General features: G+C 38.5%; 1 protein-coding gene across 1 annotated transcript in view; it reads right to left on the bottom strand.

Moving 5' to 3' along the window:
- The window catches only part of MORC1 (MORC family CW-type zinc finger 1), a 157,206-nt gene that overhangs the window by 47,033 nt on the left and 90,156 nt on the right, over positions 1 to 20,017 (bottom strand). Inside the window, exons 17-19 of the mRNA XM_081573662.1 lie at positions 15,445 to 15,583; positions 4,352 to 4,417; positions 3,186 to 3,431 (exon numbers count right to left, since the gene is read on the bottom strand). Of these exons, the coding sequence (XP_081429788.1) occupies positions 3,186 to 3,431; positions 4,352 to 4,417; positions 15,445 to 15,583 (451 nt within the window). The remainder of the gene's footprint in view (positions 1 to 3,185; positions 3,432 to 4,351; positions 4,418 to 15,444; positions 15,584 to 20,017) is intronic.

Raw genomic sequence — 20,017 nt, 5'->3', positions numbered from 1 at the left:
CCAAGAGTTGATGTACAACATGTCTTCATTTCTTCCCCTTCCAATTGCTAATCAATCCATTGTAACCTGGTTTCTACTCTCTCCAATTCAATAACAATGAAATTCTTCCTGTGATCATTCCTATTACCACTAAGTCATTAACTTAGTGGACTTTTTTGGCCTTTGGCCTGGTTGAGTTGACTTCTCAACAGAAGTCAACTTCTCTTCAGCCTCTCTGATCATCTACACCCAATATCTCAGCAAACAGGTTAGTGTTCTCTCCTCAAGCCAAGTACACAGGAAGAAATATATCCACTCCTCTCCCCACCACATGATCACCTCACCCACACCACCGTTATTTCTCCCCAAGGCTACTGCAATAGCCTTTTAACTGCTCTGCCCACATTCATTCTGTTTGCTGAGAATCCATTTTTCATGCTAACCTAAAGCAATCTTTTCTAAAGGATCTTTTCTATGATCTTTTTGATCATACCACTTCCCTGCTTAAAATCCTTCAGTGTTTTTCTGTTGCTTTCAGGATAAGTACAAAATCTCTTATCAAAGTATCAGCTTGCATGGTTCTGATCACTCCCTGCCCATCTCACACCACAGCCCCCTTTCCGTCACTGCCCCACCACACACAGCTTAGCTGTCTTCTTAGTGTCAGCGAAGTGTCAGTTGCTCAGTCATATCCCACTCTTTGCAACCCCATGGTCTGTAGCCTGCCAGGCTCCTCTGTCCATGGAATTCTCCAGGCAAGAATACTGGAGTGGGTTGCCATTCCCTTTTCCAGGGAGCTGTCTTCTTAAGGTACTTTGTATTCTATGTTCCCTCATTAGCAAATAATGTTTGCACTGATTGGAAATGATCTTCCTCTCCATTTAGCCATCTAATTGGAATTCAATACAAAAAGTTATGTCATCACTTTTTCAAGGAAGACTTCCCTGTCCTCCCAGGGTCAAATCTCCTGTTACAAGGACTCACACTACTATGTCATAAAAACTGCCTCAGTGTCAGTTCACATTTATCGTATAATCATTGGATTGTCTGTCTCTACCACTAGACTGTAAGTTCAGTGGGGACTTGGGACCATAGGTGGTTTTGCTCACAGCTGAATCCCCTGTAGCTGGCTAACATACTGAATGGCACATAACAGATGATTCTACACATATATACATATATATATATATATTCACATATACATATGTGAATCTCCATATTTAAGTTCTAAAATGTGCTAGTCTAACACAACTTTGTGATCACTTGTATATTGTCTTTGGAGCATGGAACCTACCCATAAAATAAGTCTACAAATCCCAAATCTTGAAATCCACAGTTAATAAATAGAAATCAGGAGTTAAAGGAGATACAATTATAAAGTGATAACAACTGCTTTTTATATTATAAGCATGCAAAAGTTGAGTATCTGCTGAATAGATGAATTTCTACACTCAAATATGATGCATAATTCAAACCAAAATTCTGAAGAAGGTAGACAGATTCAGTTTGGCCTCTACAGTCTCAAGAAAAGACTCAGGGCAAAGCTTCAAAATTATAGAGAACAGTCTTTCAAATAATCTAACAGAATGAGCTACCCAAAACGAAGTAAGAAAAGGCTGCCTTAGGAGGTAATGAGCCTGTATCACTAAAGATTTTCAAGAATCCACATACCATTTTCCAAAGATATTACAAAGGAATGTGTGAGATATTTCTGTAATGTAACTATTATTCAGAATAATTCTTTTTTAAAGAACCATGCCTGAAATCTTGTCTTCCACCATGCTTAGTACAATATCTTACACAGGGCAGAAGCTCAGTGGATATTTGCCAGTGAAATTAGTTCCTTGCTTTCAGAGATGATGGCAACTCATTTGAATATTTCCCATGTGACGCATATTCACTCTTTCAGGGTAAAGTTAACTTTTAGAAACAGTAAAAAGACATTAGTAATCAAGTTTCGTCAGCAAGGTAGATAAACTAAGCAATAAATTTTGGCTTATAAAAGATTTTTTAAAGGTAGTAAGATAACGAAGTGAAGTGAAGTGAAAGTGTTAGTCGCTCAGTGGTGTCCAACTCTTTGCTACCCCATGGACTGTAGCCCTTTGGGACCTCATGGACTGTACCTGCCAGGCTTCTCTGTCCATGGAATTCTCCAGACAAGAATACTGGAGTGTGTAGCCATTCCCTTCTCCAGAGGATCTTCCCAATCCAGGGATCAAACCTGGGTTCCCCACGTTACAGGCAGATTCTTTACCGTCTGAGCCGCCAGGGAAGACAGTGAGATAATACCTGTGGTCACTGAACACTGAATCAGGCACAGGGTAAAGGCCCACCCAATTTTAAGTGCTGTTATTATTATAGACTGAAACTAAGGGCAGATCCTCAAAGAGGAATTCAATAAATGTCAACACTGTAAGAATGAAAGTGTAATGTTTTTTTTAAAAAAAGAAACAAACTCATTTAGATATGGAGAAGGCAATGGCACCCCACTCCAGTACTCTTGCATGGGAAACTCCATGGAGGGAGGAGCCTGGTAGGCTGAAGCCCATGGGGTCACGAAGAGTCGGACATGACTGAGCGACTTCACTTTCACTTTTCACTTTCATGCACTGGAGGAGGAAATGGCAACCCACTCCAGTATTCTTGCCTGGAGAATCCCAGGGACGGAGGAGCCTGGTGGGCTGCTGTCTATGGGGTCGCACAGAGTCGGACACGACTGATGCGACTTAGCAGCATTTAGATACATGGAAATCCTAGGGTGTACATTCATTATAACCAAGCTCAGCACTTAGTTACATTATCAACATCACATTTTATTTTTCCAGAACTTGGAATACAGGGTTAACTACCTATGTAAAATTTGACCAAGCATTTTTGCTATAAAGCATTGAATGCAAAATTCTCAAGATTACAGGTTTATTCTATATGGATATTTCTCTCTTAAATACAGATTAAAATCTTTACCCCATAGAGGTGTTCTTTAGGAGCTCTTCAGTGCTGATATTAGCAATCTGACTTATCCTCCAAAAGAGACAATGTAGGGAAAAAATAGAAATTGGGACTTTATCCGGGGAACTCAGATCTCAATGTGTGTGCTATAATTAGAGTGCTTTAAAAATGTGAAATGAAGCAAAGCCTTTAAAAAATGCTATTTCTGGAAAAGTGAATTACTATACATTTTTGTGAAAAAGTAACAAAAAAATCACCTGGTCTCTGCTAGCTAGTTTGACATTTTCCAGTGGAACTGCTGGATCCCTCTGCTGTTGAGGTTTCACTTTCTTCTGCCTAGACTTTTTCATAATTTTAGTCCCTGAAATATACTCTACATCGGAGTCCGATCCTTCTGTGTTTCTTTCCCAGCCTCTGTGGTTGACCAAAAGCTCAAAGGATGAAAGAGACTCATGCTTCAAGTCATCACTGAAAGGTCTGATGCTCTGAATTTTCTTATTTCCCTCAAATAACAAAGAACATGCTTTTGATTTTGGGTAGCTGGCTTATTTATAATTAATTACCATTCCCTTATAATCTTATGACATTAGGTGATATTTATTACTAACAACAGTTTTAAAAATCAGAAGCTTAGAAAATAAACTTTGGCAAAGGTATACTGCTATAATGGTTCATTTAGAATTTGATTCAGCAGAGCTGGGCTGAGTCAAGAAGTCTGATCTTGAAGATGCAAAAGACTCCAAATTGGTAATACACTGTGCTTCCTGACTTACTCCCAGGCAGAGATTTTCTAGCTTTTGGATCCCTGGTACATGTAGGTCAGCTATCTATTAACTTAAAATTTGGTTGAGGTTTACAATCTCACCATTTGCCTGTTAAGAAATCTGAATAACAAAAATTGTAAAGAGTTTTCCATAATTTTTTGTGTGTGATTGATATAACTCTGAAGGTTAAAAAAAAATTAATTTTAGATAATAACAGACATTTGAGGAATAAAATGTAATATGACATTTAGCAAACATAAGAAACAATGTAGGAATTACATATAGAACATATTTCTAGGTAAATATATACCCACAGACTCACATACACACTCTCTTCTGATTTTATATGCATAATTTTATATAACACATATATATTATAAATAATATATTGGAAAGATACAATTATAAATACATTAAGATATCTAAAATGGTCATCATCTCCATGCAGTAAGACAATGGGTGGTTTAAATTTTCTTATTTATACTTTATTTTCCTAATAAACATGTATTGTTATAATAAAAAATGATGATGGTGAAAAAATATCTATGAGTGCATCACTTTCCGAACATATTAAACCATGATGACATTTGGCCCTTGGTAAGTCTTATCATTCATATGGGAAATGTCACAAATGACTCAATCCCACTGTAATTACTCACCTTAGATGTTGAAGTTTGGCGGGGGCTAGTGAACTCAGTGATCCTATTCACTGGTATAAACTGAAGCTATTATGGGAAAAAATCATTAGACAAATGTTAAGTAAAAGCAACCTTTAATTGGCATATTAATTCAGTGTTCTTCATTTTTTAAAGAAGTGCCAAGCTCACACACTCTCGCCAGTCATTAAGGTATCCCTTTCAGTTTAGACATACAGGAACGGTATATGATTGGTAGTGACTGAACAGTACAAGATAATCCAATGAAGTATTACAAGCAGTACAAGCAAAATTACAAGCAATTACAAGCAAAATGTCTTATGAGCAATACAAGGGTGCCATGGCATCAGAGATTGTCTCACAGCCCTCATCTCCCCTCTCTGGAGACCCTTTTTCTCCACGTGTAGTTCCCAGCATCTGGAACAAATCTTGACCTTTAGCAACAGCTCTGCACAGGTCAGAGCCCTGGGTCTGAGCTTCAAGGGACTGTTGAGGATCCACTGCCCTTAACTGTGTCCCTAATAACTGACATCCATATTTATACGGTGCTATATTCATATCTTACTGGGATATTCTTTTCTTTTTTAGATATTTAGCTGCTATCATGTACCTTAAACACATCATTATAAGAGTTTGGTTTTCCCGGACTATCTATTTGCCAGAATTTTCTATAGGAAGGGTAGGTGGAGGATAAGAGTCTAGGTGAGTTTTTCCTTTTTTTTTTCCATAAGCAAAATCTCTTTTCTCATCTCTCCCCAAGAAATTCCTTTTCTCATCTTCTGCAAACATGGATTTTTGAGTACTTTCATATGCACTCCACATCTTCTGTGAACCAAAGCATGTCCAGTAAGGTTCCTGTTACCTCCCAGCCATTGCAGATAAAGACTATACATTTTCCATCTCCAGATGAACCCTTCTTTAGTAAGTGTATTTGTGTTGATTCTTTAGAAGTGCTATTGCTGGGCTCTTTCTTCCATTTCTCTCCTTTTCCTCCTGTGGGATTCTTGCATTATCTTGACTGCCTTGGGCAGCCCTGGGGTATTCTGGTATATATTTCCTAGCTCAACTGAAACTGGAGTTTGCATTTTTGTTCTCTGTTTTCCTGTTGCTCTTACAAGACTCCCAGGAAAAGAACAGGAAGATGCTACATCTATACAGCCATATTTATAACAGAAATCATGGTATTTATCACATTGTCTCATAGTCATGGTAACACTTGTATCTCTCTCTGAAAGTCATTTTTTATCTGTAGTACCCATCACAGTGTTTAGCACTTTATAGGTACTCAATAAAATGTTGGTGATTAACAGGATAAACAGATGTTCCCAGAAACTATTGCTCATTTCTTTCTCTGTTGAAACACCACCACAGTTCTATTCTACACTCATAATGGACTACTTCTTCATTACCTGTCAGATGTTATCACATATTTGAGATGCTTTATATTAAATGTCAGTGTCTTGTTCCTGATATAGAGAAATGGATTAAGTGGCCTAGTAACAATGTATGATACACTTACATCATTTGGGTTTGTATCATTTTTGGTGCTAGCTTAAAGATAACTACTTTTTGATAAAAAGTTTTATTATAGTGAGTTTTGACCGAATGACTAATCACATCACTGAAGTTGTAATACAATTTTTTAATTCCATTCATTTTCCTCTTTTTATATTCATTTCAGAGTTGTGTTTCTACAAAAGAACTTCAGACATCATAGAAAAACACGGCAAAAATGTCTCAACTACATTTTGAATAGAAAAATACCACTAATGGTGGCACATCTTTGCATTTTTTTGTAAAACAGAAATCTAGGTAACATAGCTAATCCATTTCAAATTCTGTCTCAGTTACTTAATGAATAGTTGTTTACTAGTGGTAATATTTTTATCATCACCATCACCTCTTCAGATTTCAGAGACTCATCATCACCTTAGAAAGCTTGCTAATATTGGTATTTATTTTTATATGATACTCATAAACTCTCCCAGCAAGACTGTTACATTTCTTTCCATGTTTGGAAAGTCCTGAAAATCACAGATTCAATAGCAAAAGCTGCAGAACATGAAGTATCTCTGCCAGCAGGAAAACCAAAGGATCTTTAAGCCAGAAATAAAGGAGAAAAAGTCTGTGGTGCTTAAGAATCATGTGGAGAGCTGGACAGAAAAGCAGATTCCAAGGCTTCTGTCCCAGAACTCTTGTTGAGTCAGTCTGCTGTAGATCTCAGGAATCTGAATTTTGCAAACATGTGAAGTTCTTACACAAATGACCTGATCATTATAGACTCACGGCCCTGGAAGGCAGAGGATTCTACCTTTTAATTTTAGATTCATGCTTAGTGGGACTGTAGAGACAATATTTTTATGTTTCTGTACCATGAAGGTTTTCTGATCAAATTTTACCAAAACTTGAGACCTAGCCTAGAAGAACAAATTTTAGAATTTAATTTATGACTAATTATTAGTGAGAGAGTATCTGAAGAGATTTATCCCCCTAGAGGTATGTATTTACATGTTAAGGAAGGAATGAGATCTGAGGACACAGAAGCATAGCTAAAGAAGCTAGTCTTATCTTTCCCGTAAGAGATTTATTTATATTCCAAAGGGTAACAGTAAGAATCCAGGATCCTTCTCAAAGAGCAAAGAAGTGTGTGTGTGTCTGACAGGCAACAAGGTGGAGTTAGGGAGAAGGCTGTCCCTCTCCTATATAAATAACCAGATTCATTTTTTTTTCAACTTTCTCGCTGATGGTACAAATTCCAGTATATATAGGATAACATATGATCTGCCTCATCTCATCCATTGCCCCGGGGGTACAAATTAGGGCAAAAGGGAATCAGAGTAATTATTTGCTATAATTAAATAATAGATCTGCTCTGCTCCAGAAACCTCATGTTTGTATTCAGAATAAAACGAATATATATATAGGCATTTCAAACTTAACACCCTGTAAATGAAGATGGGAAACTAATACTCATAGGTTCTAAAATTGGACAAAAGTGAAAGTAAAAAGTAAAGTGTCAGTTGCTCAGCTGTGTCCAACTCTTTGCGACCCCATGGACTGTAGCCCACCAGGTTCCTCTGTCCATGGAATTCTCCAGGCAAGAATACTGGAGTGGGTTGCCATGCCCTCCTGCAGAGGATCTTCCTGACCCAGGGATCGAACCCAGGTCTCCTGCATTGCAAGCAGATAAAATTGAATGGGTCTTCACAAATATCTAGTTTAATCCCATTTTTACTGGGCTGAAGGGGGAAGGGTGTGCTAGGATCAAGGACTAGTGACATCAAAGAGACCTGAGGTCACTCAGCTTATAAACAACTCTTCCATAAAAAAGAATAAACTCTTGCCATCTGTGACAACGTGGATGGACCTACAGGATATAAAGCTAAGTGAAATAAGTCAGACAGAGGAAGACAAATATCAAATGATCTCACTTACATGTGGAATTTAAGAGGAAAAAAAAAAGAACAAACAAAGCAATTAAGAAACAGACTCATAGATATAAGTTAGTGGCTGTCAGAGGATAAAATGGTGAGGAAATGGGCAAAATAGGTGAAAGGGATTAGGAGGTACAAACTTCCAATTATAAAATAAATAAGTCAAGAGGATGCAATATACAGCATAAAAGATATAGTCAGTAATATTCTAATAACTCTGTATGGTGGCAGATGGTAGCTAAACAGCGTGGTGATCATTTTGTAACATATAAAAATATTGAATCATTATGGTATACACTTGAAACTACTATAACACTGTACGTTAATTAAAATTCAAGAGAAAAGAAAAGAATGTGGACAAGCAAATCAAGCTAAGGAGTTGAACAGCTACTGCTGGACATCTACTGTGCCCAATACTGAGCCAGATGTACTGATGGGAGATACATGAGAAAGTGAACTCATACCTGCTCTCAAGGAACTTCCACACTAGTTCCTCATGAGCAATAGTAGCTCGTTTGCTATACTGCGAACACAGGGCCTACAGATGTGACTGTATCATGCATTATCCCTTTTGGAATGACAGGCATCACCACAGAGAAATTAGATCTTTGTCACAAGAGTAATAAAGTAAAACATTTCAATTACAGTGAGCATCATCAGCCTCTTGTTAGACAGAGTGTAATAACAGCTTAGGTGTCATAAATTTTAGATCGTGGAAGTTTATGTAAGGAGGCTGAAATGCTTGATAAACAAATAGATTGTCTAAGGCAATTAGCTCCATAGTATACAGATTAGAAATCTCAGCATCCTACACAAGAATGACACATTAAAAAGATTACATTCTAAATGGGAATATGTGTTCACATTCTTCATTATAAAGTTGTGCTCAGATATACCATTTCATTTTGAAAAACACAGCTAAAATTTCAGCGAGCCTTCTCTGCCTTACATTTACTGCTAAAATGTATACTCACTGTGGGAACTGTCAGACCACACAGCCTCAGTTTTTGTGTCCATGCAAGCACCACAAAAGAGCAGAATGCTACTGAGTTTTCTCAACAGGCATGGAATTTTACAAAGGCCCTTCATGTGATGCAAAGACTATCAATGTGACAAATGAAATCCAAATATAGTCTCTATACTCCCACTCAAATGCAACACTTCATTTTGACCAAGTGTGAGAACATTATGGTGTCCAAGAATAGATGCAGACAGTTTTAAGTCTAACCTACATAGCTTCAACCAATCCAATGAAAAATATTTATCTTTGTATCTAATTGTGAAGAATTCTGCATAAACCAAATTGTTCCTTCAACCCTTCACTCATTTGGTGAACATCTACTATGTAAAAGGTCCAGGTCTAAGTGTTATTGGGAACACAAAGATGAATAAAAGTGTTCCCTTATTTCAAAAATCTTACAGTCAAACATAGGACACAGATCAGATACATGACTAACTATAAGACCAGGTAGAAAGTGAAACACGGGGACGTCCCTGGTGGTCCAGTGGTTAAGAATCTATCTTCCAAGGTAGGGGATGCAGGTTTGATCCCTGGCTGGGGTACTAAGATCCCACTTGACAGGGGGCAACGAAGCCAGTGCACCCCAACTAGAGAGAAGCCCACACGCCACAAGTAAGACACAACCTGGTCAAATATATAAAGGTTTTTAAAAAGTGAAATATGCCCTTAAGAAAGACACACATGAAGGGTAAAGGGAAGTGGAAGAAGGAAATATTTTTACAAGCAGGGAAATGAGAGAAGACTTCATACAGCAATGACATTAGTTTTGGACCTTGAAGGACTAGGGAAGGGGCAGGAACAAAGGCACTCAGACAAAGTGGCGGGAATGAAGGCACTCAGCATAATGGAAGTGGAGAACACAGAGGAACCTGGGGGAGCTCAGTGAGAGAATCCTGCAGAAGAGAAGAAACTTACACCAAAGGACTAGTGTCAGATTAGAGAGAGCCTGGACTGTGGCTCCAGATGGGAAATTAACAATAATCAGAGAAGGTTAACCCAGAAGGAAAATTATGATCAACCTAGACAGCATATTAAAAAGCAGAGACATTACTTTGCCAACAAACGTCCGTCTAGTCAAGGCTATGGTTTTTCCAGTGGTCATGTATGGATGTGAGAGTTGGACAGTGAAGAAAGCTGAGCGCCGAAGAATTGATGCTTTTGAACTGTGGTATTGGAGAAGACTCTTGAGAGTCCCTTGGACTGCAAGGAGATCCAACAAGTCCATCCTAAAGGAGATCAGTCCTGGGTGTTCATTGGAGGGACTGATGTTGAAGCTGAAACTCCAATACTTTGGCCACCTGATGTGAAGAGTTGACTCATTGGAAAAGACAGTGATGCTGGGAAAGATTGACAGTGGGAGGAGAAGGGGACAACAGACGATGAGATGGTTGGACGGTATCACCAACTCGATTGACATGAGTTTGGGCAGACTCCAGGCGTTGGTGGACAGGGAGGCCTGCTGTGCTGTGATTCATGGGGTTGCACAGAGTCGGACACGACTGAGCGACTGAACTGAACTGAACTGAACCTAGAAGGACCCAGAGAATACATAAGCAACACAGTATGTCTGCACAAATGAACTGATTATGTAAATATACTATACTACCCACTGACTTTGAAAAAAGTGAAAGTATTAGTCAGTCAGTCATGTCTGACTATGTGAGACCCTATGGTCTGTACTCGCCAGGCTCTTCTGGCCATGGAATTCTCCAGGCAGTGGATTGTTAATGGATTCTCCAATGGAGTGGGTTACCATTCCCTTCTCCAGGGAATCATCCCGATGGTACAAACGGGTAAACACAGAGTAGGCTTCATTCAAGGAATCAAGTTATCATTTGCCTTATAATGATTTGAAGGCATTAAGTGGATTTAAAGTAGTACCAAAAATCCCTGAATGAAATGGACCTAAAACAATACTCCATGTGTGTGATTATGACACAACTGTCCTGCTGAATAACAGAAAGTAGAAAAGACTGTAAATTGTGACATTAAAACCGAGAAAAGGGCAAAATTGAGTACTGCCAAGTCCTCAAATGCAGAGGACTTGATTCTATAACTCTGTCTTATGGTTTTAAAATTCTTGTCTAGGTTTACTGAAAAACAGAATGACAATTATCTAGCTGATGGGCCAATTAGTAGCAATACAATCAAGAGTGACAATGAAAACGAAAATGCTTCATTACTTGGCCAGAAGGTGTCACTCGGTATACAAAACAGCAGGTGATGAGGAATGAGGGGAAATGCACAGTGAGGAACACTCATTCATCTATTCAGAGAGGAAAGGGAGCAGAATGGGCTGCTTCAGAAGCACAATTTGTAAAGTGACTCTTGGCTCGCTGACACAACTTAGCAATTACATCTTGGATTTGAGCCCTCCTACTAGGTTTATGAACTTATACATTTCTCTTAACAAATGTGATTTGCATTACATCAGCTGGTTGCCTTTGTAAATATTTTCATATCCTTTTTGACTGCATTTATCATATGAGATTGTGAGCAGATTGTGTTGGAATTAGGCAAAAAGGAAACCAAAGTTAACTTCACCATTTAAAGATGTATGACTAATTCAACTTACTGAACTGCTCTGAAATTCACTCTCCTTCTGATGTTATAATTCTTATAACTGTAATGTGAGGATTAAATACGATACCACCTGTGGAAATGATAGTAGCTTTGAACCAACATGTTTAATTTTCTCCTAGAGGACAAGATCTAATCACTGAGGTACCTCTTCTACCAACAGTTTTCTGACCCACTGTGAATCTTCTCTAACTAGGGCATCCTGCAGTGGGGTGCCTAGAATCTAGACTTTGTCACTCTGCATGCCAGTAATATGTATAAAGGGTGGAGAAGACACTGCAGCTGCTGATTTCTGGTACTAGTACCATCATACTAACCTTCCTACCATTATTCCATCCTCCCTGGTTGTCAGTGCCATAAAACCAAGAACCAAAGAATCTAAGATCCTGAAAGGCTTTTGATTTACCAAGTCAACTCTTTGTTTTCCAGATCAGGATGCCTTCTGCCATTAAAATGGAAATGCAAGAGAGTAAGAAATGAGGTATGCAGATTTGGGCCATTTTTATATTTGCTCCCCAGATTTAATCAATGAATAAGTGAACATTGGTATTCAGAGGCAGGAAGAGAGAACAGGAGTTGGGTAAACCATAATTTCATGGTATGCAACTCATTATTTCCTGATATTGAGAGAATGGGCATCACTGATAGATATAGTGAAATGATGGTAATACACTAGCCCTTACTTGATTTTCCAGTGGTGTCTATCCTACACCTGAATCGTGTGTGCACTGGATTTGAATGGCACCAATGCCTGTTCTTCCGAATTTTCCACCCTTCCCATGTCATCGTCTAACAGCACTTCTTCTAAAAAGCAGTCAGGAACAAAGTAATTCTCATTGAATATTGGATGGTTTTGAGAATTTTTTTCTGGCATCAGGCAGCTATCACCAAATTAGTTTTCGAATACTTCCATAAATAATTTTTGTGAAAGGGGAACTGAGCTCACCTTTCAGAGGTCCTCTATTCAGTAATTACCATATCTTATAATGATTTATACAGTTTTTAAAAGACAAGTATGTCACAGAAATGCTGAGTTTATTTTTAAAAATACATAAGTTTAGCATGTAATTTAAAAGACTGGTTCCACGAAGGAAAAAGCCCGTGCTCATCTCCAAGTCTTTGTTTATAACATTCTTCTCACCTAGAATGCCCTGCTCTTTCCCTTTATTTACCCTAAGTAGACTTTAAGATACAAGTTGTGTCACTTCCTCTATGAAACTTTTTTGAATGAAGGCGCCCTCCCTACCTCCTTGTAATAAACTTCTGATTTAGTTTCAGCTATGGTAAAGAATCTGCCTGCAATTCGGGAGACCTGGGTTTAATCCCTGGGTTGGGAAGATCTCCTGGAGGAGGGCATGGCAACCCACTCCACTATTCTTGTCTGGAGAAACCCCATGGACAGAGGAGCCTGATGGGCTATAGTCCTTTGGGTCACAAGGAGTCAGACACAACTGAGCAACTAAGCACAGCACAGCACATGATCAGACAAATACTGAACTAGTACTGTTTTACAGTGGCTGTTAATTTTTAAATAGCTGTCAGACTTGGTTCTCGAAGGGACTGTATATTATCCAAGGTCATGTTTTATTTCATGGTTTAACAACCATCTGTTGAAAACTACTACATGCCAGGCAGTGTTTTTGGTAACAGAGAACAAAACCAAAACTATCCTTGCAATCATGGGGCTTACATTCTCGTATTAGAGTTACTCTATTCCCCACCATGCCAAGCACAGGACAGATCCAAGGGCAAGTAAGTATTTAATGACCACCTCAAAATTATGCCAACAACAGAGGAATGGATATAGAAGATGTGGTATATATATATATATACATATATATATATATATATATATATATACAATGGAATATTACTCAGCCATAAAAAATAAAGAAATAATGCCATCTGCAGCAACATGGATGCACCTAGAGATTGCCACACTGACTGAAGTAAGCCAGACAGAAAAGAACAAATATATATGATTTTGCTTATGTGTGAAATCTAAAAAAAAAGGTGTAAATGTTATTGACAAACCAGAAGTAGAGCCATGGATATAGCAAACAAACTTATGGTTACTAGAGGATAAGGGGCAGAGAGGATAAATTGGATGACTGGGATTGACGTATACACAATACTATATATAAAACAGACAACTAATGAGAATCTACTGACTAGCATAGGAACCTCTAGTCAATACTCTGTAATGTCCTATATGGAAATAGAATCTTACAAAGAGTGGATATGTGGATATATTCGATCGATTCACTTTGCTGTACAGCAGAAACTAACACACTACTGCAACTAAACTATACTTCAATGAAACAAAAAATTAACTGGTTGCCCATGGTTAGGTGAACCCTAACCAAACTTTTCCTTGATTACCACAAAAACAGGATCAGTTAAGGACCCTGAACCCTGGAACCGTGTTAAAGACGTGAGGATTGTTTTCACAAAAGCAGGCAAGGGGAAGATGGTGAGGAGTCTTAATGTCCTTTGAACTGTTTGGAGTAGGTTTCTATTTAAGTACTGCTACACTTTTTTTGTTTACGTCTGAAACAGACTGAATCTATAAACCTGGCTCAAATTTTTATGTAAAAACTACCAAGAAAGAAGAATAAGTAGAATGGATGGCTCAAATCTGTTATTCCATCAGCCTCCATCAAGCTCTCTACCTTGATGATGAATACAACATCCAATCCTAAACAGAAAAAACTAATTAAGACTTCATGACTGACACTCTCACTATCCAAGGGTCAGTGCTGACCTCCATAGGAAAAAAATATCCAGAGACTGCAATAAAGATAAAACCAGTTCAAGATGTGCTGAATGCCTTCACAAAAATACAAGGGGTGGTAAGCAAAATAAGAAATAAAACAAATAAAGATTTTAACATTGAAAAGATCTTTCACATAATTGCTTATTAAAATAACAACCAGTATATCTTTATGTCTGACCTGTTATAAAACCCAGAAGCAGACACTCTAAGATATGTAAAAAGTTGAGCAGCTTTGAGGATTTTGGACTGGTTAGGTGAATATGTTTCCAAATGACTTTCACTCTCTTCCCCAAAGAAACTCTGAGACTTCAGGCTAAAAGGGGAGAGTCAGTGTTTGTTGTCTGTGACCCCAGGTGGTGGCTGACCTGCATGGCAGATCCTCAGCAAAGTGAGAGAGGTAAGATGAAGCTGAGGTAGAAAAGAAAGTTTATTTTCCATGAACCCAGGAATACACATAATACTCAAGTAGTAAGCCTGAGTGTCTTAATTTCCAATTCAGGAAGGGAATTTTCTACTCAAACGAGCATTTTATTTTCTGACATCCGCAAAGGAGTCAACACATTTGGACATATGCTGCTGACCTCCTCAATTTCCATTTGAGGAACTTGACAGGCAACACAATTAAAAAATGCTGAACTTGGGTGCTAAATCTATACAAAGGGATGCAATTACTTTATTAGTTACAAGATTAAAACAGTAATTCTGCACGCCACTTTTTCTTTCACTTGCAATTGTCATGGTTATCTACATTTACTGATACTGTTTTATTTATTGAATTTTCCTAACAATTAAATAAGACTTTAAGTTCCTGTATTAATAGGCTAATTTTTTTTAAAGACTAACTCTTTACCTCAAAACATCTACCCTCAGGGAAGAAGCCTAATGAGCCAAAAATAGCATAATCTTTGCAGTCATATACATCTGTGTCCCAAACTTGACTCTGTGACCTTTGACATACTGGCTGACCTCTACAAGGTTGTACTCACACCCTAGAATGGAAATATATTCCCCTATTTCTCACACACTGTTGTGGAGCTGGACTTAGATTATCACATATAAAAATATAGTATTATTTGAAGAAGTCCTTTCCCTTTCTGGATCCCTGGAGTACCTGTGATCACCTCTAGAACAGTCTTTAGATACAAAATGAAAAGGAGGTGACGAAAAAAAGAAGAAAAAAAGAGGCTACACATTTACTTGGGTAAACCACTTTAGTCAATCTGTATGCATGAAATCAACAGCTCAAGAATCTGGGTAGCTTTGGAAAGGATCACTAACAGCTCACCTGTTGACGTGGTTCTACCAGTTGATTTTGATACCTCTGGACTGACTCTTGAAGCTGCTTCTCTCTCTCATTTTTTGATTGTGTTACTGTGCTCGTAGTGCCCAGGGGTATGGAAGGTAGATGCTCTGCCTGATGACAGCTTTTCACAATCAAGTACAAGAGAGAACATCAGGAAGAAGTATAAAACTATTTACTGCCTGCAAAAGATTATTTACTTCGACAAGGAATTGTCTCTGGCTTATACCCAAAACTCAAATACAGCATTATATTGAGAATTTAGGTAATACATTAAATCTCCACTTTTCTTGGAAAAGAACTTAATGGAAAATGTGGAGGGTACTATAGATTTATGAGAAAGGGAGAATATTCATTATTTACCAATGTTTCATTTACCCTGAGTTATCACCAAATGATAACTTTTGCAAAAATGTTTTTTAGATAACTGAAGCTTAATTCATTACTACCGTGCATTATTCTTTTCCAAAAATATCTGGGATAGAAATCTGTGGTGGTGGTTTAGTCACTCAGTTGTGTCCAACTCTTTGCAACCCCATGGACTGTAGCCCTCCAGACTCCTCTGCCCATGTAATTCTCCAGTCAAGACTAGTGGAGTGGGTTGCCATTTCCTTCTCCAATATGTCTCTGTAAAACACACCAAATAATCCTGTTTCGGAAGCACACAGATCCTTCATTTGAGGATTGAGACTTACTATGAAGACCAGTGAGTACTATGATGGGAGGCAGCACCCTGTGATCACCTCAGGTTTATGGAGCCATATGGTGGAGCCCCATCGAGCAGTCCAGCACCCTATCTTCCACTCCCTGCTGCTGGAGGCACACCAGCTGCTAGTGGACTCTCAGCTTCCTAGCCTTACTGATGGGCTGTCTCCAGTCACCAGTGTGTTAATACATGCGTTACATAATCAAGCAGAATTGTCTATCAATTGCAATAAACAGGCTGTGCCTGAGGGCTTCCTGTCTTTATGGTTACAAAGAATACTAATGATTTTTGAGACATATGCTTGGGAAGGTTTGAGGCCTTTTTTCCACCCTACTTCTGGTTTCATGGCTATGTTCTAGGGAGCTGAGCTAGCCAAACTGCTGAAAAATGGAGATACCATCTTATTTTACTTTGGTATGGAGGCCTGGCAGGGACAAGAAGTTCCATTCCCATTGGACATGGCCTCAATCCAGGGCATGGCTGAGGACATGCAATATGGGACGGGGGTACAAAATGCTGAAGTTGATTCTTAGAGCCTTACACAAGAGTTTTTCTACCACTGGTAGGTACCAAAAAGAGGGGGAAGTGTGTGTCATAAAATACACGGGTGCTAAGCTAGGAAAGGGAGGAGGAGGTTGAGAATAGAGAGAAGGGCTTCTTCAATCTGAAACAGTGCAGGGAAAGCTAAGCATCTCACTCCTACTACATTTCTCTATTTCCCAGGGTTTAGCATATATTTTTCTTGCCCCCACCAACAGAAAAGAGTGAGGACTACAATCAAACTCAAGTACTGCTGTGAAAAAACACTTAGTTCCACCCACATATGGTATTTGTTTTTATTGTTATTTTCAAAGAAAGGTGGTAGATAAATCAGGGGGACACCTACCCATAAATAAATAAATAAATAAATATATAACCACATGTAGTGTTCATCTGAAGACATCTGTGGGATAGTACCCACACAGGTTTCTATTTCATTTGAGAAAAGAACCTTGTGGTAACATTCAGTTTTTATTTAGAAAAGAAAAACCTCAATTAATTTATTAAAATGCAATCTGTTGATTGTCCTCAAAGATTTTTATAAACAAATCTTAATATGCAATATAAGCCATATTTCAAATATTTTTAAATATCCTTTCCAAAACTCAGACTTTTGGGTCTTGTCAAATGATAGGTATCATTTTTACCCTGCTGGTGATCCCTGTTCTAATATATACAAATACACAGAATGAACGTAATGGAAGCACACTGATATTTATTTCTTGGGTACTGTGACCAAAATTTGTAGCCTCCCTCTGTGCTTAAGGTGAAAAACAAAAATAAAAAAGGTGACTTGAGAAAGAATGACTCCATTTTAAGCTGCCTGAGTCACCAATGCAGAACACTATCATTTGTAAAATGGTATGTTTTACCACCATAAAATATTTGCCTGGAATTAGGCTTCCTGAGCTAAAGATCCCTACAGAATTGGGGGAGTAGTAAGGCAGAAAGAGCACAGGTTTTGAATCAAAGTGCTTGGATTCAAGTTTCAGGCTTAGGGAGGAATTGTGGACAGGTAACTGAACCTCCCTTAGCTTCACCATTTTCTCCTCTGAGAAATGGAGAAAGCTCACATGATTATTGTAATGAAATGACATAACATGTAACTGCAATGTATGAGGGAGCTATTATTATGTTTCCTGTCCCAGTTCCGGTTACACAGACATTGTTCATTCAAATGCTGTTCATTGGTTTTAACCCTGCTGATAATTGGCAATTAACTGCTGACAATAAACTGCATTTTCTGTAAATACAGATGATGCCACTTTTCACCCTGTATTGCTGTCCTTTCACTCATCCAGTATTGCCTAATAAATAACTATACTTCCCTTCTCATCACTTTAACACACATTTTATCCAAGTCTAAGTCTAAGTCGCTTCAGTCGTGTCCGACTCTGTGTGACCCCATAGACGGCAGCCCACCAGGCTCCGCCGTCCCTGGGATTCTCCAGGCAAGAATACTGGAGCTGGTTGCCATTTCCTTCTCCAGCGCATGAAAGGGAAAAGTGAAAGTGAAGTCACTCAGTCGTGTCCGACTCTTAGCGACCCCATGGACTGTAGCCTACCAGGCTCCTCCGTCCATGGGATTTTCCAGGCAAGAGTACTGGAGTGGGGTGCCATTGCCTTCTCCCTATCCAAGTCTAACAGTGCATATATATCAGGGTTTTGCTATTTCATGACAAAGTCTCAAAGTATGCATGGTCCATTTAAACATACTGAATCAGAGGACTGAATGAGGTCATCAGATCAACTTCTCTTCCCATGGGAATCTTCATCTGCATTGCTGTTGATAATCTCCCTTAAAGGAAGTATCAACTTTTAAGTAAAGTGCCCTTATTATAATCAAGAGTTTCTCTCCATAGCTCCCATTTCTAAATCTCTTGCTATCACTTTAACCATTGTTTTTGTCCTCATCTTTTCAGTGGAAATGAAATGCAGATGGTCAAAATTATGTCAGTATATTTAAAGAATCAAGGACTTAAGAAATTATAAATATAAGAATTTTTGCATTTCATGATTTTAAGGGCCATCCGTTTTCTGTGAACATGGCAAATTTATCTTGCCTGTCATCAGAAATGGCAGTGTTTTGATGTATAAAAGAGACAGAATTATATGGCTTTGAAACTAATTTTATAACACTCAGTGATGGCATCACCACTTTTCAAGGAGAAGGGACAAGCATGTCAATTCAAGGATAATGGTTAGCTGGAGAAAAGGGAATCTATAAAGGTCAGATCCCCAGTTCTGTGGATCTGAGATGGCCTAAGGCTGGAGTGAGAAGTCATAGACATATGGCTAAAATATAATGGAAAAAAAAGTGAAAGTGTTAGTTGCTCAGCTGTGTCTGACTCTTTGTGATCCCATGGACTGTAGACCGCCAGGCTCCTTTTTCCATGGAATTCTCCAGGCAAGAATACTGGAGTGGGTTGCCATTCCCTTCTCCAGGGGATCTTTCCAACCCAGGTCTCTTGCATTGGAGGCAGATTCTTTACCATCTGAGCCACCAGAGGAATCTAAATTCTCATGGCTTATTACTAAGAGGCCCCCAGTGACTAGGGACTTAAGACTGTCCTTAACAAGGGGTTCAGCTGGACCTAGAAAAGATGCAGAGGGCACTATTATTGCACTCTATTCTAGGTGATGGGAAGATGAGTTAAAGAGAGGTTTTATCATTTGTCCAAGGCTTCACAGGCTAAAGGAGCCAGGAGTCAAACCTAGGCAGTCTGGCCCCAGAGTCTAAACTTTAAACACTATCCTACATCGCGTGAAAGTTTTGAGCTCACAGAAAGTGATCAATATTATCACCTTTTTTCTTTGTTTGGACAATTGGGGGGTGGGACCAATTTTATTTACATTTCCAAGCACAAGTCTTTCCACAGAGAATTCTGGAAGGGGAAAACATGTACACCCATGGTGAATTCATGTCAATGTATGGCAAAACAAATACAATTGTAAAGTTCAAAAATAGATAAATAAACTAATTAAAAAAAAAAAAAAACTAAAAAACTTCCTTTAAACAACACATGGGTGAAAATAATGACAGTAACAATGAAAACACTATCCATCAGACTATTCTTAATATTGAAACTGAGCCACTACTGTGTTCCTATTTGGGAGATAGTCAAGTTACAGGTTAGGATTAGAATCAGGTTGGCAGTCAGAAGACCAAGGCCAGCAGCTTCATAAACAGTTTTCTCAATCCCTGTTTGGGCTTCAATTTCCACTTCTCTTAAATGAAGAAGTGAGTCTAGACCAGTGTTTTATAATCATGCTCCCTGGAGCTCTAGGCTTTTTACAGAGAGCAGGAGACAG

This window comes from Giraffa tippelskirchi, chromosome 2, assembly GCF_054371585.1.
Source record: "Giraffa tippelskirchi isolate mGirTip1 chromosome 2, T2T-mGirTip1v1.2.pri, whole genome shotgun sequence".
NCBI lineage: Eukaryota > Metazoa > Chordata > Mammalia > Artiodactyla > Giraffidae > Giraffa > Giraffa tippelskirchi.
This window is presented reverse-complemented; position numbering and strand designations above follow the sequence as displayed.